This window comes from Musa acuminata, chromosome BXJ3-9 (assembly GCF_036884655.1).
Source record: "Musa acuminata AAA Group cultivar baxijiao chromosome BXJ3-9, Cavendish_Baxijiao_AAA, whole genome shotgun sequence".
NCBI lineage: Eukaryota > Viridiplantae > Streptophyta > Magnoliopsida > Zingiberales > Musaceae > Musa > Musa acuminata.
The window spans coordinates 27,945,001-27,967,121 of record NC_088357.1 but is presented as its reverse complement, the minus strand read 5'-3'; the positions used below and the strand labels follow the sequence as shown (position 1 = coordinate 27,967,121).

At 38.3% G+C, this 22,121-nt stretch overlaps 1 protein-coding gene across 6 annotated transcripts in view; it reads right to left on the bottom strand.

The window, feature by feature from the left end:
- LOC103973238 (tetratricopeptide repeat protein SKI3) overlaps nucleotides 1-9,747 on the bottom strand; it is a 64,242-nt gene extending 54,495 nt beyond the window's left edge. Inside the window, exons 1-7 of one of the 6 annotated variants that reach the window (XM_009387743.3) lie at nucleotides 9,564-9,747; nucleotides 9,369-9,446; nucleotides 8,995-9,228; nucleotides 8,759-8,881; nucleotides 8,450-8,533; nucleotides 8,316-8,366; nucleotides 8,042-8,134 (exon numbers count right to left, since the gene is read on the bottom strand). In XM_009387743.3, coding sequence (XP_009386018.2) covers nucleotides 8,042-8,134; nucleotides 8,316-8,366; nucleotides 8,450-8,533; nucleotides 8,759-8,881; nucleotides 8,995-9,228; nucleotides 9,369-9,446; nucleotides 9,564-9,587 — 687 coding nt within the window. In that variant the 5' untranslated portion in view covers nucleotides 9,588-9,747. Of the gene's footprint in view, nucleotides 1-8,041; nucleotides 8,135-8,315; nucleotides 8,368-8,449; nucleotides 8,534-8,758; nucleotides 8,882-8,994; nucleotides 9,229-9,368; nucleotides 9,450-9,563 lie in introns of those variants that run through there. The other 5 variants (XM_065168412.1, XM_065168413.1, XM_065168411.1 and 2 more) reach the window with 5 other exon arrangements.
- Between the last annotated feature and the right edge of the window lie 12,374 nt (nucleotides 9,748-22,121).

Genomic DNA, 22,121 nt, shown 5'->3' with positions numbered 1-22,121 from the left:
TTAATAGGGGTCGGCTTAGGTAGGTTTTACATAAATGTCCCTTTCAATTATGACTCTCCTAACTAGAGTCCTAACAAAACATACTTATTTAAGGTGAATGAAAAGAAGATTGTCTTAGCTCCACTACAACCTTTCAAAATCAATGCACCAAAAAAGGAAGTTAGTGCTTTTATGTCTTATGGTGAAGGCAAATGTGAATTAGACAAGGGTGGTTATGTTTTGGCCCTAATGGTAGTACAGGAGAACGAACAACATAAGGAGACACCGGAAATCATGAAACCAATCCTTGAGGAATTTCAAGATGTTATACCGGAAGAGATTCTACATGGCCTTCCACCTTTGATAGACATTCAGCATCACATTGATCTTATTCCGGGGGTTATTCTATCTAATAAGGCAGCATACAAAATGAGTCCCAAGGAGCATATAGAACTTCAAAGGCAAGTTGATGAATTGGTGGAAAAGGGGTTAATTCGGGAGAGCATGAGTCCTTGTACGGTTCCAGTTTATTGGCGCCTAAGAAGAATGGTTCTTGGAGAATGTGTGTGGATAGCCACACTATCAACAAAATCACAGTGGATTCTCGTTTTCCCATTCTAAGATTAGATGATTTACTTGATCAATTATGTGGTGCTTCTATTTTCTCTAAAATTGATTTGAGGAGTGGCTATCACCAAATAAGAATGAGGCCTGGAGATAAGTGAAAAACTGTATTTAAAACTAGAGAAGGCTTATATGACTGGTTAGTTATGCCATTTGGGCTATCTAATGCTCCTAGCACTTTCATGAGATTTATGAATCACATACTTAAGCCATGCATTGGAATATTTGTTATAGTTTACTTTGATGACATATTGGTATATAGCAAGACTGAAGAAGACCATATGACTCATCTTAAAGAGATCTTTTTTATTTTGAGACAGCAAAAGCTTTATGCTAATCTGAAGAAGTATGATTTTTTTACTCATGGTGTGGTGTTTTGGGGTATGTTATTTCAAAAAATGGAATCATAATGGATCAAAGCAAAGTAGAAGCTATTTTTAATTGGCCAACACCTGCTTCATTGCATGATGTGAGGAGTTTCCATGGCTTAACTTCCTTTTACAGAAGATTCATCAAGGGTTTCAGCTCTATTGTTGCTCCAATCACCGAATGTCTGAAATGTGATAAATTCAAATGGACTAATGAGGCTAATGATGCTTTTGAGCTTTTAAAAAGAAAGGTGACCGAAGCTCCTATCTTAGTTCTACCAAATTTTGACAATATGTTTGAAGTTGAATGTGATGCATCTAATGTGGGAATTGGTGTTGTTTTGAGTCAGGACGGAAAGCCCATTGCATTTTTTAGTTAAAAGCTGAATGATACGAGAAAGAAATATTCTACTTATGACAAGGAGTTTTATGCGGTTTATGGAGCTTTGTCTCCTTGGAGTCAATATCTTCTTGCCAAGTCATTTGTCCTATATTCTGATCATGAGGCATTAAAGTTCATTAATCACCAGCACAAGCTAAATAAGAGGCATGCAGCTTGGGTGGAGTTTTTACAATCTTATAACTTTACAATCAAGCACAAATCTGGTGTTTAAAATGTAGTTGCTGACCCATTGAGTAGAAAACATTCTTTATTATCAACAATGGAAGTCAAAATGGTTGGATTAGAGACATTCAATGATCTCTATGAGAATGATGTGGATTTTGGCTCAATATGGCAGAATTATAAATCAGGTTCCTTTCAACAATTTTCTATCTTTGATGGTTTTCTTTTTCGAGCTAATGTTTTGTGTGTTCCATCTTGTTCTTTGAGACAAGTAATTCTAGTTGAAGCTCATCGTAGTGTTTTGAGAGGACATTTCGGTAGAGACAAGACTCTAACTCTTATTCAATCAAATTTCTATTGGCCTAAGATATTCAGAGATATAGAGAGATATGTGAAGCAATGCCGAGTGTGTCATTTGGCAAAAACAATAAGTCAAAATTCTGGTTTGTACACTCCATTGCCCGTGCCAAATGCTCCATAGGAGGATGTGAGTCTTGATTTCGTTTTGGGATTGGCGAGAACTCAAAGGAACAAGGATTCTATCATGGTTGTTGTTGACAGATTTTCAAAAATGTCTCACTTTGTTCCTTGCAATAAATCGAATGATGCATCTCATATTGCTGATTTGTATTTTAAGGAGATTATTAAATTGCATAGTATTCCAAGAACTATGGTGTTTGATCGAGATTCAAAATTTATTAGTCATTTTTGGAGAACTCTTTGGAGAAAGCTGGGTACTTCTTTGAATTTCAGCAGCTCGCATCATCCACAAACTGATGGGCAAATTGAGGTAACGAACAAAAGCTTGGGAAATTTGCTTAGAAGTTATGTTGATAAGAATATTAAGCAATGGGATCTCATTCTTCCACAAATTGAGTTTGCCTTCAATCGTTCCATGTATCATAGTATTGGTAAGAGTCCTTTTGAGATAGTTTATCGTGCTAATCCTACTGGTCCTTTGGACTTAATACCTCATTCTACAACAAAGCAATTTAGTAGAGATGCTGATGAAAGAACTAAGCAGATAAAGAAGCTACATGAGGGTGTTAAAGCAACCATTGAGAAGCAAAATGAGAGGTACATGCAAGCTGTCAATAAACACAGAAAACATGTGGAGTTTAATGCAGGTGATTTGGTCTGGATTCATCTAAGGAATGAGAGGTTTCCATCGGGCAAATTTGAAAAATTGAAACCAAAGGCTGATGGTCCATTCAAGGTGCTTAAGAGAATTGGCAAAAATGTTTATGAGATTGAGCTACCTAAAGATTACAGAGTATCCCCAACATTTAATGTGTCTGATTTAAGTCCTTTTTTATAATCATGTTGATGAATCAAACAAGGACTTGAGGACAAGTCTTTTTCAACCGGGGGAGATTGACTCGGGAGTGTCTAACTTACTACAATCTGATTATGATATGGTATTTTTTTCAGCCAACAATGATGCCTCATAATCTTCAACTCAGCCCACTCAAATATGACAGCTCATCAGCATATTCCCTACACAAAGTTAAAGCTGTTTCAATATGCTTTTCTTCATGATCAAGGAATGCATTAAAGGAGTTGCTTAGCAGCTATGAACATTTCTTCATGACCAAGGAATGCATTAAAAGAGTTGGTTAGCAGTTGTGAACACTTAAGTTCGAAATTCCCTATGCATAAAGGGTTGTTTCATGCACTAGTACTTATGTTGGTGTTTAGGGCATAGAAAGAACTTTAGAAACTGATGATATTTTGCAGAAGCTCTCTTGGAGTTCTCGCTTAAACTCTGTATCTCTTGGATGCTTCCTTGAGTGGTGAGTCTTTTATTTTCAGTTCTGTATCCTTGTTTAATTTCCTTAGGGTGGTGAACTTTCTATATTCCTTTGTGATTTTGAACTGGGTGGTGAGCTGTTTTTCGATTTTATTGCGTTCGTACATTTTTCATCCGAAAAAAAACTGTACTATTGGTTTTCTTTCGAGTTCTATTATACTTTACCCTCATTCTGCTTCACGCCGGTATCATTATATATCCAAACATTTCATGGCTTGCCAATGCACAATCTCAATTGATGTCCTCAATCCAATTAATGATAAAATAGGTGATTTTAACCAATCTAACACAAAATAAAGACCATAGTTTTACATATGCTCTTTAGTAGAGTCTTCTTCAGTGCTCTACAATACCATTTTATTGACGAGTGTATGCTACAGTAAATTGCCTTTTGATACCTTCTTGCTTGTAGATGAATTCAAATTCGTTGCCTATATCCTCTCTATCATTATATGTCATAAATCACTTGATCATTTTCCTAGTTTCAAGTTCAAACTACACTTTGAATGTGTTAAATGTTGACAATACATTTGCTTTCTTCTTGATTGGATACACCCAACACCTCCCGGAGTGATCATCAACAAATGATACAAAGTAATTTCATCCTCCTAAGGATAGAATCGGGAAATGCCAAATAGCATAATGAAACAAGACTAAGATACATGAACTTCTTGTACTAAATCTCATAAACTTAAATCTATGTTGCTTACTTTCTAACACAATGCTCACAATATATTTACCAATTTATGACCAGGAAGAACCAATATAAAGGACCAAAAGCATATATAGATTTATAGCGAACTTAATAGCCTTTATAACAACAAGCATGCCTTTGACAAACTTCATGATCCATTTTTTTTCATATATCTGGCAACTAAGCTCATTTCCTCAAACACTTCATGTCTCGTGCCCTTTTAATAGTATAAATTGTGCCAATACCAACAATCTCCAAGGCATGATTATCACCCAAAAATGTATTCCTTCATTAGGTCCATTCCATATTGTTGAAACCATTCTCTTATAAAAGTCATGTCAAGTTGTTGCTAAATCTACTAGTCTGGCATCAAACTGTTTTTTACCTTCCAAGACTATAGTTCCTTCATTGTATAATGCTTCAGCATCATCAAATATAATCGGTATACATGCTTGGGTATTTAGTGACTCAGGACTTTTTCCATTATATGCATTCTTCTCATTATACCAACACTTGTTATGTGTCCGCGCTTGCCATGATTATAGCACTTGACATTCTTCTTACTTTTTGAACTTATATCTACTATGTCCTTCCTCAAAATTGCCTTTGTCTTCATCTTTCAAGGTAGAAATTACACTTGTTGAAAACTTTGTTATCATTATACATAAGTTGATATACTTCTATTTCAAAATTGCCTTCATCATCATGTTTCAAGGGAGAAATTACACCTGTTGAACTTCTATTTCAAACTTTGTTATAATTATACAAAAGTTGATATACTTCTAACTCAAATCAACTCCCACTATTCACAATGAACAATAACCCTGCAATCGGGCTCTAATACCATAAGTTAGAAACTTCATATGATGAAACAATATATAACAACAAGAAAACCATACGTCCCACATATTTGGGGTTGGCTATGTAGATTTTAGTATTGTTAAAAGCAAGACTCGTAATTTCGTACCATACCGAAGTATCGAGCTTAGCTCGGTATAGTATGGTACGAGCATACCGCTCGATATATATATATATATATATATATATATATATATATATATATATATATATATATATATATATATATATATATATATATATATATATATAGTAGTTAAAAAATAAAGAAAAGCATAATGTCGTCGAGGCAAGGTTGCCTCATTTCTTCTCCCCGCGAAGCCTCTTCTTCTCCCCACGCAGATGAGGAGAAGTCGCCGACAATATGGAGGCCTCATCGCCTCAAACGAGGAGGCGACATTTCATTTGTGGCGTTCGGCGAGGGAGGGCGGCGACAGATCGGGATCGTCAAGGGAGAGCGGCATCGGATCTCCAGGTCTCCCTTTTCTTCTCCCTCTTCTTCTCCCTCGGCTAATACCGCCCAGTAGCAAGCGATGACGATCGAAATCGACCGTTACCGGCCGATTTCGAGCAGTGACGGGGTGGAAACAACCCCAATCAATGGTACCACCCACACATACCGATCTACGTACCAGTCTGCTGGCAAACCGATACGTACCACCCGATACATACGGCATCATTTGAAATTAAAATCCTTAATTAAAAGTGCTAGGCACCAAAAACACCACCGTCCCAAAATGCCCGAGGTGCTAGGCACTCACCTGAGCAAAGCAAGGAACTTCTAAATATTATAATTTAAAAATTATATATCATGATTAATAAAAATAAACTAAAACTAAAATAACACATCAATGGATGGGGGAAACTATGATGGCAAATAAAGAGGGAAAAGATGTTGTCGGTGATTGTTTAAGTTGGCTAAAATCATTGATCTCTCTTTCAGTTCTGTAAAGGGGTCAATCTAGATGAATAGCGTAGTGAATACCCGCTTCCATCGGCTGAAGGGGTATAAGCACTTGATCTAGTTCTTTTTTTTTTTCTAAGTAATAGTAGGGATGACAGTAGAGCTTAACAGCGGGAGCGGGAGCAACAGCGGGAGCGGGAGTAGCAAGCGACAGCGACAGCAGTAGCGAGCAGCGACAGCGACGAGCGGCGACAGCGACAGCGGCAGCGGCAATGAGCAGGGTTAGGGTTGGGCAGCGACAGCTGATATCGGTGCTTTAGTTGGTTCAATCCTTTAGTTGGTTCGATTGAACCAACTAAAGCACCGGAGACCGAACCAGACCTAAAACACTGGTTCGGTCGCTTGGGCGCTTCGGGCGAGCGCCCAAGCGGTGCCTCTTTGAAGCGCGCCGCTTGGAAGTGAAGCGAGGCGCTCGGGCCTCGCCTTGCCTCGCCCGAGCGCCTTTTTAAATCACTGAAATACATTGGTCGCATAGAGAGGGAAGGAGGGAAGAGGAAGGGGAAGAGGGGAGAAGTAGCAACTAAGAGGGAAGAGGGATCAAGGAAGGGGGGCTACGACGAGGGGGAGGAGGGAGACGAGGGGCCATGGTGAACAGGCCAAAGGTAGGAGGGAGGAGGGAGGAGGGAGGAGGGAGGAGGAGAATGAAAGAGATATACGAGAGGGGAGGGGAAGAAGCCACTGTCGGATGAAGACATCACTTTCACTGCTATCACTGTCGTTGGAGGACAACATAGTCATTGCCAATGGAGGAAGAAGTTGTCGCTGCCGTTGGAGGAAGACATCACCACTACCATTGGAGGAAGACATCATTGCTATCGTCGTTCATTGATGGGATGAAGTTCACCGTCGTGCAGAAACACAGTGTGAAAGAGAGAGTTTTGCATTAGATCACAGCTCGCATGGGGTGTTGGCAATTATGCATTACCTAGTTCAACCAAACCAAAGTGTGATTTGGTTCGACTCAAGCTCGAACTCAAGCTCGACCTAGCATGAGTTGAACCAGGCGAACGCCCGGCTCAACCAATGCTTGGGCCCAGGCAAGCGCCTAGACCGCACCTAAGTAAAGTCGCCCTGCCAACCTAATAGGCAAGCACTCGAGCTATGCCTCTCCTCGCCTAGGCGCCTAGGCGAGCATTCGAGCACCCAGTAACTTCACTAGTGGATCTTCTGCCGTCATCATGAGATCTGGCATAGTTTTACACTGCTTGCTGTCAATGACCTAACACAACCCTCAACCTTTTTTATGGCTTGGGCCCAATATTAACAGTGTTAAGATGAAACAATATCTACAACTAAAGTTGAAATCGAGAAAAACAAAAATATTCGACACAAAACATATTTAACATGGTAAAACCCATAAGTAATCTAAGGAAAACATCCATGGGCAAGGTTATAAGGATTTGACTATGGCAAAAGTATTCACATCTTCTCTCTAGTATAAGGAAAAATCATGATACTCTCTTATAGTAGGAGAACAACAACACACCTCTTTCTCTAGATACAAGGAATGAGTGTAGTACAAGCCTTTTAATGGGATTTGCTACAAAACATGTAATTTTTGACTTTTCAAAGTGGGCTTTGCAACTTGCTATCACCTAATTAATGGAATCCACCTAAAGGCCCCACCAACCAACTGCCAGTTGATTCCATTGTAACCTGAATGACAGTTCACTTAACAGAATCTGCTTCTCTCTACTATCCCTCCCTACCAAGTGGAGACGAGCTCTGTCAAATGCCAAGAGCTTACCAACAAAAGCAACTCCATTACATTGACAAGAAATGATTGGCAGCCACATAGGCTAACCTCAATTGCTTCATCTCAGTACTGAGTGCTATCTGGGCAGAACAAATCCAACCATGAGGTAAAAAGCCATTGGCAATGGCCACTTACCTAGGTAACCAGTAAGGATACAGTTTTCTTGTACCTAGAAATAGGAAATAAAATAGAGCTCAAAAATGTTAATTGCACAATTTTTTAAAAAATGAATGAACCAGAAAAACTTTAATAGAAAATTCAAAGTAAGATTCACAAAAGTGGTCATCACTTCACATATTTCACCAAAATAATGTGGTCCTCGACATACAAACTTATTACAAAACCTAAGTAGCAGTAAAGTTTAGACCAGTGTTCCAAGCCTCACTTTTCCACAAAAGACTAACCAAAAAGCAGAAGACTTACTTTTCTGAAAGAACCAAGCATTAGCTGAATATGCCCACTCTCCACCAATGCAAATATTCTTGAGTTCTCCAACTCAATGGCTCGCCCATACGACTGTTGCAAGGCAAATGAATGACAGCACGATAACAATTACACAGCAGAATTGGGGAAATTGATCATAAAATTTTTTTCCCACATTATCAGGGGCACCAAAGCACCTAGAGATTTAACGTTGGTATAATTTCAGGAAGCAACAGATTTAACAGACAGATATATCAGAAAATAGGGACCACACCTTAACAGCTGCAGTAAACATGCCCAAGCGATGGTAGGCAAGACCAAGCGCCTGAAATAACAGAATTAACAATCAGGAATATTTAAAATTAAAAAGTCAAATATAGAGCTAGAATGACTTGTCAAATAACACACTTCCCACAAGTCAGCACATGCCGGGAATCCTCGTATAGCATGCTGAAGGCTCTGTACTGCCTCAGACCATCTCCTCTGGTGGACCTGAAATTTATGATACAGCATGAATATATCCATAAAACTTTGTTGCAGCCAGTGCAACTTGTTTCACTCAAATAAAACATATGTGGAATCTTTCTTTTCCTCTATAATTATGTGACAAATAAGTATAACACCAACATAGTAACATAGCTTCCAGCAACACATGGCACACAATGACAACCACGTAATAATATACAAGAGAAATCAAAGAGCAATTGTCATTAAAACCTGCAAGTATCCCAATCTCTGGAATGCCCAGAAAGCTCTGGGAGACTTCTCAGATGCTTCTCTACACACCGCAATCTCCAAGCTTTCCTTTCCTTCTCCATCCAGCAGATCACACAGCGCCTCCTGCATACATAAATAAAAGGCTAACAAATAAAACAAACGTTTCGCGGTAATACTCAGTATAACAGTTTACAAGCCTGACACAAGTTCAATAAGTGGGAACAAAAATAACTCACGCCAGCTTCAGAATCATGGGGATTAAGGGCGACAGCCCTCTGGTAGCACTTTGCAGACCTCTGTGCATCGACGGAAACCGTGCTGTAGTAATGCCCCAGAAAGCGGAATGCGACGCCGTCACTAGGGTTCAGCTTCGCAGAGGCCAAAAAATGCTCGGCTGCTCTCTCCCTTAATTGCTTCGATTGGTCAGCTTGATCATCTACTGCTTCGCCCTTTTTCCACAAGAAGAGGCCCTAAAGAAATAGAAACAAAATAAAATAAAATAGACACGGAGAAGTCCACATACTTGTTCTGCACAATTTAAAACAAATAAAAATCAAAGGGGAAGGAAGGTAGCCGGACTGAGAGAGAAAATGTAATAATCGGAGCGTACGATGTTATAATGGTGCGACGGATTATCGGGATCGGAATCTAGGGTTTCCTGCAGCTGCCGAAGGAGATCTTCGTCGCCCTGCTACAAGAGTGAGATATTTAGCAGTCAATCCAAGACGGATTTAAAAGGAAGAGATTTGGGGAACGGAGAGAGACAACAAACGAAAAGAAATGATTATGTGATAAAAAGGGAGACCGGTCGAGACATCTCTGGGTGCATGCAAAGACGGAGGAAGAACCAGAGCTACGCAAAGCGGCCCAAGAAGCAGGAAGGGGCCGAAGAAAAAGGAGGAAAAAGAAAGAACAAAAGAGCGAATCAGTGCGGGAAAAGTAGAGGTAGATTAGGGTGTGGGGGCCCGGGGGCGCGCGCGGGGGCGGAAGGAGGGGGTGGGTTTGGGGGTGTGGGTGTGGGGGAACGGTTCAAGAGAGGCGATGGACGAAGCCGATCGGCCGAACATCATCGTAGGCCGAGGATTCGGGTCCATTGGACCATGGGCTGCGTTGCGATAGACCGTGTCCAAGTTCGGGTTCGATGGATATGAACGTGATTTGGACTATAATCTTTGGATTATAAAATATATTGATTTGGTTTGGGATTAACGATAGCAGTCAATATAATGACCTGAGGTATACATATACCATTAATGATATCAGATCTTTGCGTGTAATTTCGATAAAATATCCAGATGTAACGGATTCAGGTTCAAACCTCCGATAGACTCCTAACTGACCTATTTGCCTTGCGCAATTGGAAGTTTAATGGATGGAGTCTTCGTTACCTTGTATTCATCTGTAATGCTATTGAATTTTTAGCTCTAATCATAAAAATATATTGATATAATTAATTCAAATTTGACATGATCAATTCTGATTGCACCTAGCAAAATTATTTCATACCAATCCTTGTTGCATCGGGAAGAGACAAAAAAAAATGTTTGACAAAAAATTCTTGTATCTCATATTCCATATCTCACCTCAATCTCAGTATTAAAAAATATTTATATTTTATGTTCACCTTCTATTGTTTTCATAAAAGATTGGTGCTAAGACTCCTTTCTCGATTAAATTAGTTTTGATTTATTAGTTTTGATTAAAAGAATACTTATAAATAATTTAAGATCACAAGTTGCTCAAGTTTAGTTCCTAGAGTGGCCATCTTACATGGTATCAGACTTTCTAATCATTATTAGCTATAAAATATTAACTTAATGATTAAATAATCCTTTATAAGTCATACTAACATGGCATATTTAACTAGTGCTTCCTCGTCTCCAATATAACATGGCTTTTTATGTCGAGTTATGATTAATAAATAATAATAATCATATCATTTATCCTAATATACTTTAAATAAAAGATCTATATTTCGAAGGATAATGTCTATCTTCTCATATACTTCTTTTTGTTATGAATAATAACAAAGGGATGCTTTCGAATTGCCTATCTATATTTGCTACTTCAATGTTTTTCATACGAGTATTAGCTCCACTAGTGCAAGAATTACACCTCCCTGGATCCTCAACAGAGGTTGGACAATTTGTGGACTGGTCTTCGTGTACTTCTGTTGTGTCGTTTTTCCTAATGTCATCCAGCAGAAGCAAAAAAGTTATTTTCAGTACATACTGCAGAAGAGAAATAACTTACAATATTATCCAGATGAAAATGAAAAATAGAAACACCACAACAAACGGCACATAAACACATCTAACAATCAACACTAATGAAATCACTTGGCAGAATAATGGTTTTTAGTTTCCTGTCTTAAGAACCCTATTCTCCTAAGAATGACATAAGTGTCAGGAATATTATCACTTCTCTCCTATGGAAGCTTTGTCTGCTACTGGTTTTTCTTTTTCACTTCACATAATTTCTCAATGACCTCAAGTAAAGTTATAATATGTTAATTACTCTAATTTGAAAGGCTCATTTGAGAGGTTTAAGATATTATAGCACTTCATTTAGAAGAGAGGATAATTATAATTAAGTGTTATGAATGAGTCGGTACTAATAGAGAGGGGTGAATTAGTGCAGCAGATAAAATCATCGATTTTAACAAATTTTCATTCGATTAAAATCGATTTTGGAAAGATAGCTTAAAATTGAAAACGTACGGAAGTGTAGTAAGTAAAGTAGTTTGCAATGTAAGTAAAAACGTTAAAGGAAATGTAAATCAAATTTTATAGTGGTTCGGTCATCGTGACCTACATCCACTCCCGATTCTTCTTCCGTCGAGGCCACCGGCATCTACTATCGGTCTTCCTTCAATGGGTGAAGACCAATTACCCTCTTACAACACTTTCTCCTTTTCATAAGTTTAGGAGATAACATTTACAAGTTACTCTTTTACAAATATTCCCTCACATACCTCCCTTAGGACTAACTCTAAGCACTATGAGAAGGGAACTCAATGTTTTGGCAGAGTTTACTCAGTTTTTTTTTCTCTAGAATTCTTGCTCCTTTCTTACTACCCAAGTAGGGTATTTATAAGTCCTAAATGGTTTCAAAAATGGAGCAAAAAATTTAAACTTCTAGATCTTCCAAGTATGGGCAGTACTATTGCCTACACTAGGTGGTACCATCGCCTGCACTAGGCGGTACCATCACCTATAGCTTGACACTGGGCAGTACCACCTCCCAGTCTAGCGGTACCACCACCTGACAGCCTCGGAGATCGAGTTTTTTTAGTTTTTCAATTCACATGAGGTTCTACCGCTTGTTCTGGCGGTGCCACAGCTTGGTCTAACATTTGGGCCATTGAATGGGCCTCTCAATGAGCCCAAATCACTCCCAATTTAGGCCCAATTGACACCTAATTGAGTTGGCATTGTTTCACCCAAATACCGACTCAATTAGACCTAAACTAACTCGATCTAGGCATAAACGATTGCAAGTAACTCTCATATTGTCCGACATGTCATTGATTCATCCGGCGCTTCGTTCGATCCTTCGGCACATTGTCCTCTTTTGCGACCTTTTGCCCAATTGGCATGTTGACTCCGCAACTCCAATCTTCTTGGCGTAATGTCCGCTCTTCTAGGCCTAATACCTAAATTCACGGCACGAAGCCTTCTACTGACATGTTGACCGATCCTCCGGCCCAACGTCCAATCTACTGACATGTTTGCTCCGGCCTAACGTTTGATTCCTTCTGCTTTAATAGTTTTACCTGTTTTGATCGAAGCTAGCCTTATGTCACTTAAAATCCAGATTAGATCAAACACATCAATTGATTTCATCATCAAAATCCAAGATTCAATATTAAGAGGTATATATATTTTCTTTCTAGTTTTATATTAATTTATGACACGATTAACTCTATTCTATATAGTTAATTAGGATGAATGACATATTTACAACAATAAAAGAAGACTAATTATGTAATAATATAGTTTTTTAATGCTATAATTAGTGGATTTAATATAGATTTCAATAAAATTAGTCCTATATTGGGTTAATTTTATGTAGATAATGCTTATTGGGATTATTGATATACTTATAATAGTAAAAGAGGGATAATTATGTAATAATATAATTTTTTTAATATTATAATTAGTAAATTTAATATTAACTTCCTCAAAATTAGACCCATATTGGGTCAATTCTATACGGTTTATACCTTTTAAGATGATTGACATATTTATAATGACAAAATATGATTCATTATATATAATTATAGTAGTTTTTATTTATAATTTAATAATAATTAATGTTAATCATAGTTTGTTAATTTGATAAATATTTGTAGGAACATAATATCAAAGGAATAGGTATATGATGATGCTTCGGATCATGCTAACCATTTGGATAACAACCATTATCATTGGTAATGTATTCATTGTGACTATATTAAAATCACTTAATTGAAACGATATTTGATTGGTGACTATCTCAACATTGTAAAATACAAAAAAATTCCGATAGAGATCCATAAATTATTTCAAGATAAGCTACAATAGGCAAAGAATGATATAATGCCAGAGAAGATTAAGTAATAGGACGAATACAAGCATAGGAACTCATTTATGATAAGGATGAGGGTCATAATGATGATGTCAACTCAAATTTTAGAGTTAGTATTTATGCACTACTAGAGTATTAATATGATAGAACCCTTGTAGATTCTAAACTTGGGGTTGATCTCTTTAGGGGATCGGCCTCCTTGGAACTCTATAGGGGTTCCTCCCTCCAAGTTGCTGCTTAAAGGCTGCAGAAAAGATTCATCTATTGCTTGGGAAAAGAGGAGGAATACATGACTATTTATAGGGCTTCTAAACCTTAACTCCTAATAGGACTTCTACTCAAGACTCCTACTTCTAACCAACTCATAATAGGACTCCTACTTAAGACTCATATTCCTTTACAACTCCTAATTCTTCTTTAAGAAACAACCTCCTAACCCTAGCCGGCCTCTTTACCTCTTTAATAGGGGTCGGCTTAGGTAGGTTTTACATGAATGTCCCTCTCAATTAGGACTCTCCTAGCTAGAGTCCTAACAGACCCGCCCTCTTCAAATCAGCCTTGTCCTCGAGGCTGACGATTCATGAATTCTGGGAATTTGATCTTCAAGTCGTCGTAGTTCTCCCAAGTGGCATCTTCTGATAATAGGTTCGCCCACTGTATTAGCACTTCAGTAGTGAGTCGTCATCGTTGAGTCACATTCCGTCGATCAATAATAGCACTTGGTTGGGTCTGGAGTTCTCCTTGCGTAGTCATATTTGGTGGGTGGCTTTGGGCTATCTCCAAGTACCTATTTACAACTTTTGTATGGCCATCGGTTTGTGGGTGATATGCCATACTCCTTTTCAATTTAATACCCTGCATATGGAATAACTTTGTCCAAAATCTGCTTGTGAAGATGCAAGTAGAATTTGTCACAAGCATAATGCATCCCTTATAGTGTAATTCTTTTGAGTCCCAATTGTAATGAGCCACGGAGCTTGGTGCTTCCTCCAATTTTTTTTTTTTATAATCTTACTAGTCTTTGAATCTTCCTGCCATTCTATCTTAATATCCTCAAGGAAGTCGCTGGTCGGAAGTGAAACGGTCGAAACTTCAGCTTGCTCGGGTAGCTGTGAAAGCGCATCTGCAAGAACATTCTCTTTCCCCTTTTTGTAAGTTGTTTCATAATCAAATCTAAGTAGTTTTGTTACCCATTTTTGCTGCTCAGGGGATGATATCTTTCGCTCCAAAAAGTACTTAAGGCTTTTTTGGTCGGTTTTAATTTGAAATCGTCGACCAATCAAGTAGGATCTCCACCGCGTTGCTGCGCGCACAATGGCGAGCATCTCCTTATCATATGTTGACTTATTTTAATGGGAGGGAGATAATGCCTTGCTAGTGTATGTGAGTGGTTGACCATCTTGAATGAGAATGGCTCCAATTCCGACTCCAGATGCGTCGGCCTCAATAATGAAGGGTCGGTTGAAATCTGGTAGTGTTAGCACCGGCGTCGTCGTTATGGCTGCCTTAAGTTTGTCGAAGGCAGCGGAGGCTCTGTCCGACCAATGGAAGACATCTTTTTTCAGTAAGGAAGTAACTGGTGCACTAATCTCTCCATAGTTTTTCACGAACTTGCAGCAGTAGCCTGTTAAACCCAGAAAGCCATGTAGCAATTTTATGTTCCTCGGGGTCAGCCAGTTTTGCATTGCTCCAATTTTGAAGGGGTCTACTGCCACACCTTCCTCTGATATGATATGCCCAAGATATTCCATCTTCTTTCGAAGAAAGCAAAAATTCATAGTGGTTGTTGTGTGTTCAAAAGGTGGTTTTCGGTATGTCTTCTTCGCATACTTGTATTTGATGATACCTGGATCGAAGGTCCAGCTTTGTGAAGATTTGTGCTCCCTTAGCAACTCATCTACTACTGGAATAGGGTATTTATCCTTGATGGTTATGCCATTGAGAGCTCGGTAATCAACACATAATCGCCATATTCCATCATTCTTTCGTATGAGGAGCACCGGTGAAGAGTAGGGGCTGCAACATGGCCGAATAACTCCTGTTTTGAGCATCTCTTTTACAATCCTTTCTATTTCATCCTTTTGGAGATATGGATACTGATATGGCTGAGCATTTGCTGCAGATTTGCCTGGAAGAATCGTTATATAATGATCATGCCGACGGGTAAGAGGTAGGTTGCACGGTTCGTCAAATATATCTGAAAATTCAGCAAGCAAAGGAAGTAGATTTGGATCTTCAAATTTTGTTGGCTCTCCCTTAGTTTGCTGCTCAAGTTGTACCAAAAAACCGCTGCATGCTTTATGCAAAACCTTCTCCATTTGTTATGTGCAAATCATCGTTACGTCGCCCTCACGTTTCCCATGCAGTATCACCTGTTTCTCCTTACTGTAAAATTTTATAAATAGTTGCATAAAATTTCAAGAAATATTACCTAATGTCATCAACCATTTAATTCTGAGTATGGCCTCATAATCATCAAGAGGGAGGAGGAAGAAATATGCAATTATCTCTTGGTCCTGCAGCAATAGTTTCACCTGCGGGCACCTATGATCACACTTCAAAATCCGTCCGTTGGCGACCTTAGCGACAAACCTGCTGCAATTCTCAATAGATAAGTTCATATGGACAGCAACCTTACTGTTTAGGAAGTTATTAATGCTGCCCTTATCGATGAGAACAGTGATCGGTTGTTGTTTGAGAAGGCCTCCAACTTTCATCGTTTGCGGGTTTGAGTAGCCAGCTAGTGTATATACCGTAACTTCGATCGGTTGTGGCTCTTCTTCTGCATCTTCTTCTTTATGTTCAAGGCTCTCTTTTGGATGTTCAATGACTTCTTCTTCTATCGGTTCAATCATAAGAAGTCCCCCTTTACTACAGCGATGCTCACGGCTCCACGGCTCATCACAATGCCAACATAACCCCTTCGCATATCGCTCCCGAAACTCTTCTCTTGTTAACCTCTTTGGTGTAGGGACTTGGTCAATAGTAGGGGGGGCTGAGGGCTTCAATATTATTGGTTGAGGAGCAACCCTAGTCCTCCGAGCTTCATGGTTCAATTGCTCCTCTTGATGTTGTGCGAAAGAGATGGCTGCCATAAGCGAATACGGTTGTCGCGCTTTAACTTCTCCTCGGATCTTCGGCTTCAAGCCCTCAATGAAGGTCCTCAATAGCTGTTTTTGAGACCAATCATGAGTTTGATTAGATAACCTTTCAAACCTGGTTTGGTACTCCTGAATGGTGGAGGTTTGTCGGATCTTTGCTAGTTGTTTGTCAATATTCTCGCAATCGGTTGGTCTGAAGCGAATCAGCAGTCCTTCTTTGAATTGTCGCCATGAAAGGACTCCATAAGTATGTTTAAACCAGTCAAACCACTGTATAGCATCCCCTTCAAGATGTATAGCTGCAATTTTCACCATAGATACATCCGCGGTTTTGTGGTACCGAAAATATCGCTCCGCGCGCGAGATCCAACCAATCGGGTCTCCTTCTTCCCATCTAGGGAAGTCCACTCTCATGCATGGATAGTTGGGGTTGGTCATAGAGCCTACCCTCCCTTGGAAGTCATCTCTTCGGGCTTGGTGTGATTGGGCAAAGCTCTCTCCTTGATATGATTTCTTCGGGCTTAGTGGTCTGCCCAATCTGAGTTCGGTAAAGAGCGTCCGAATCTTATCCTCCATTCGCGCCTCCAAGGCTTCGAATTTAGCATTGATTGCCTCTTTAGATGCCATAGTATATGGCCCCAAATCAATGATGTTAAGATCTCTCTTTTGCTGTTGGGTTAAAGGCATGTATAGGTTGAGAGAAGTGATGGTCGAAAGTGTTGGTGGATTGGTGGATGTAGGCTGCGGTTTAGGCTTGTTTTGTGGTTGTTTTGGGTGCAGTTTTAGGGTGTGGTTTAGTAGAGTTTTAGGGCTGTGGATGAAAGTTTTGGATCTGTGGTAGATGGTAGCAAAGGTTTGACAGAAATCCGTGGAAGTTGCAGCAAGTATGTGCTGTCTTGTAAGAGTAGAATTGTCGTCGAAGAAACAACGGTTTCTCGACGTAATTTCCACCAAAAACTTGAGAGAATTGAGGAGGGAATTGATAGCAAAATCACATTTTATATGACAGCAAGGATATCTAATTTAATTAAGAAAATTTTGGCAATATAACAGCAAGGAAATTGGTGCAAGTTGCAATTACAGAATTATCGTCGAAAAATTTCAGCGGGATACGATGAAAATTTGCAGCAACATAAAATCATTTTTAGAGATGAATTTCTTAATAGATCAATCTTAGATGGAAGCCAAGATGATCTATGAAGTGTATAAGAAATTTCATTCAAAAAAGATTACAAATAGATGGGTTAAGGCAACGATATGCAGCTGAAATTTTCTGTAGCATAGATTTTCAAGTGCAGCAGATTGGACATAAAAGATCAGTAGTTTATATTGAGAATTTTTCGATGAAACCAAAGGGAAATCCAAAGGGAAGTGTCAAAGATATCATAAAAATTTCGTAGAAATTTGGATAGAAAAAGCACAGTAGCAAGATCAAACAGATGGTGCTATGCGGCTTGAATTCTGCAATTCAAGTGCAGCAGATTGGACATAAAAGATCAATAATTTATATTGAGAATTTTTTGATGAAACTAAAGGGAAATCCACTGTTAGGAAGTGTCAAAGATGTCATAAAAATTTCGTAGAAATTTGGATAGAAAAAGCACAGTAGCAAGATCAAAGAGATGGTGCTATGCGGCTTGAATTCTGCAATTCAAGTGTAGCAGATTGGACATAAAAGATCAGTAGTTTATATTGAGAATTTTTTGATGAAACTAAAGGAAAATCCACTGTTAGAAAGTATCAAAGATGTCATAAAAATTTCATAGAAATTTGGATAGAAAAAGCACAGTAGCAAGATCAAACAGATGGTGTTATGCGGTTGGAATTCTGCAATGTATCTTTCGTCGTAGAGATGAAAACTTTGTGACGAAAAGTTTATGCAGCAATATAGGAACAATTTTTTTTTTTTTAGATTTTCGAATAATGATAACTAAATTGCAGCAGTAGTAAGGTAGGAAACCAGAACCTGTTGCAATTCACGGGGAGATCAAAGGATGATCCGCGGCGGTGGAGATGATGGCGGAATTCGGTGACGATCTTTTAAGCAATTGTGGGAATTGCTTTGGATGGTTGTGGAGGGTTGATGGATGGCTATGGAAGGGCAGCGAGATGCCAAGAACGCTGCTCTGATACCAGGTGATAGAACCCTTGCAGATTCTAAACTTGGGGTTGATCTCTTTAGGGGATCGGCCTCCTTGGAACTCTATAGGGGTTCCTCCTTCCAAGTTGCTGCTCAAAGGCTGCAGAAAAGATTCATCTATTGCTTGGGAAAAGAGGAGGAATACATGACTTTTTGTAGGGCTTCTAAACCCTAACTCCTAATAGGACTCATACTCAAGACTCCTACTTCTAACCAACTCATAATAGGACTCCTACTTAAGACTCATATTCCTTTACAACTCCTAATTCTTAAGACTCCTATTCCTTTACAACTCCTAATTCTTCTTTAAGAAATAACCTCCTAACCCTAGCCGGCCTCTTTACCTCTTTAATAGGGGTCGGCTTAGGTAGGTTTTACATGAATGTCCCTCTCAATTAGGACTCTCCTAGCTAGAGTCCTAACATAATATATGTACGAGGAAGCAAAAAAATACCGATACACTAACTCACAATGAGAGCATGGTGATAGTAGTGGTCTGGGCCATAGAGATTCTAGAGGAATACTAACATGAGATAGTTAACTACTCCTTCTCAATTAAGCATAATGGATAGCATGAGATAGGGTAGAATAGATATTTTATTAGAGCGCTTAGTGGAGATCGGCATTTGATATTGTTGATATTGATCTTCAAGCCTATCCTCCACAAACAACAAAATAGACACGAATTGATAATGCCTATACAAAAAAAAAGAAGTCGAATATTGATAAAATAATAACAAGATGATTCAACTTTCACATGATTCCAACAAACATAGCTTAGGGTTTATATTATCAAAGCATATTTTCAATCCAAAAGCTAACATAGGGATTCAACCTCCTCCTACATAAGGGGGATATATGATATTTATTTAGATGAGAATGTGATAAAACTAAAGTATTGGATCAAATACTTTGAGAGACAATCAGATAAGTATGAGATAACACCAATATGTGATAGATGGACCTATCATCAACTTTCATATCTATTGCAATATAAGTATCATATTTTATATGTTGGTTAATACTTTCAATAAAATTTAAGATGCAAATTATATTGAAAGCCTAATGGGCATAGTAGTAGAGGAGATCCGACCATAGTAAATTGTCCAAATTATGATCAATAATAGAGCTAATTTTAAGAATGTTAGCTTATCATTGATGTTGTAAAGGGAAACACTTCTTTGGACCCTATGTGTAGCTCATTGCATGGACCTTATGATAAAATACATTAGCAAGTTACCATTAGCAAGAAAGTTTGTGACAAGGGCACAGTTGATGATAAAATTCATATACAATCATCATTCAGCCTACTTAATGTGAAAGTTTATAAATGTCGAGATACTTAGACTTTGACATCACTTGGTTTGTTGTAAATTACATCGCCTTAAAATTAATTCAACAAAAGGAACGAAATCACAAATTATATGGCCTTAAAATCAATGGTGACATCATAGGAATGGTCAAATTCATAGTATTTAAAATCAAGTGATGGAAAAAAAAAAGGTGAAGAAGATAATTCTATCTTTTAGGCTTTGGGAGTCCATAAATGAAATTATAACAATAATGGAACTACCTTATGTTGTCTTCATAAGGTTGATATAAAGAGACATCTATAGATGTCGTATCTTAAACATACTGTTTCAACCAGAGAAAAGGTAAAGAAAGCATTGTTCAATGATTTTAAGATTGATCAATATATACATATCGTAGGACCAAAACTCATATGAACTAAGACTTTCAAACAAATTCATATTTATAGTTAATTATAATATGAATAAATAATTTTTAAAAATTTAAATATTCACACGTTAGTTTGTCTTATAATGTATTATCTAAATTTAGTCATTCAATTTTAGTATAGTTATTGGAACCGATCAAATTTATTAGAAGCACTAAGGAATATTATATATTGACTCTTTTTATAAAATGTCGATGCAATGAAGGCTATTATGGAGGATCGACTATTGTAGGAAAGTGTTAGTTTATTCTCCAACATATGCGCAGTGGAAAAATAGAAAAACAAAATTATAGAATTCCCGTAGAAAAGAATGTTTCATCGTTATGTAAAAGTTGGTGTGCAAAAACCACGAAACCGAAAAACTACGCGTAAGAGAATTACCTAGGGAGATTGTATATCCCTGAAAATCTATAAATCTATGGGAGAGGATGAAAGATGTTAACTATCCTTCTATCTAGCGGTGATCCACATGATAAGGGCTGCAAAGATGCTCCTTAAATCACTAGACAAAACTCTTCCTCACTTGTACCACACAATCATGAAGGGGGTGCCCCTTTTTACTATCCACACGCCCCAAATAGAGGCTCTAGTATGAGGAGGAAAGGGAGAGAGGAGAATAGGAGAAGATAGCCAAAAAGAACCTCTAGCCTATGGGTCTTTGGTTTCCTCCTATTTATAAAGGCCCATTGTCAACTTAGCCCTAATGGATCATACCATATTGGGTACTGGATCTCCATCCAATTACTCAATCCTTTTATATTAGTAGGTCCCTACCCAATAATCTCTTATTAACTCTTATTGGATCTCATCCATAGGATCTAATAATTTAGGGGCTTATTGGATATCTAATAAGATAGGGGCGCTAATTGATATCTCATATCCAAATCTCCACTCGTCACAATGCCTACCATATGTGTGCGACCCTTTAGACCCAATATCGAGTTGGCCGTGAGTCATACATAGTTATTATCTTCTTCTAGTTCAGTGAACTATTATCTCCATAATAATTCACTCGACTCATCAATTACGGGCGTACTAGGCCACTACGCCGCAGTCCATAAACGATACAATGGAATCTAATCATTTGGACCTATCTATCCTCAGTTATCATATACTTATAGTCCTTCATTTATCTAATACCCCATAAACTGTATACCAGGAATGGTATTGTCAGGCCCATATAGTTTCTACTCGAGTCTCGCTCTAATCAGATTCTCCCAAAGAACTCTTTCTCTCTTAATCCAAATAACCCTAGCTAGAGATTTGTCTGAATAAGAACACATGAGATATTCCTCTCATGACATCGAGAGTGAATGATCCTTTATCGACTCAATAGTCTTCGTAAAGTTGGCTACCACTCCCGATGACCGGTTATGCTAGATCTGGAACCTCTAAACCTATAAGTCTGGTATCAAAGAGTAGAGTACTCATATAAGATATCCTTGGTGTCTCAAGTTAAAGGACCAGATACACCACTGGAATGACAGAATCATTGTATGATAATAAGGTATCATCAATCATCTAATATTCCATTTGCGAATCAATCAATGAACTCATTCTCCAATGAGCACAAGCATTGTATCCCTAGTGTCCCCATACAAGCAGTTATGAGACCAGCTGCATCCATCATATAGATGGGTATATAATACACTAGTCTGTCCGATTATCTCGATGTCCCTCTCGAGTAATCTATGATCGGGATTATTCAAGATTTATATTTAAAGGCGAATCGATCTCATTATCGTGATCTCATCACGATCTGATTCTCATTGTATAGATCCATGGATATCACAATATATTCATGCAACAAGCAAT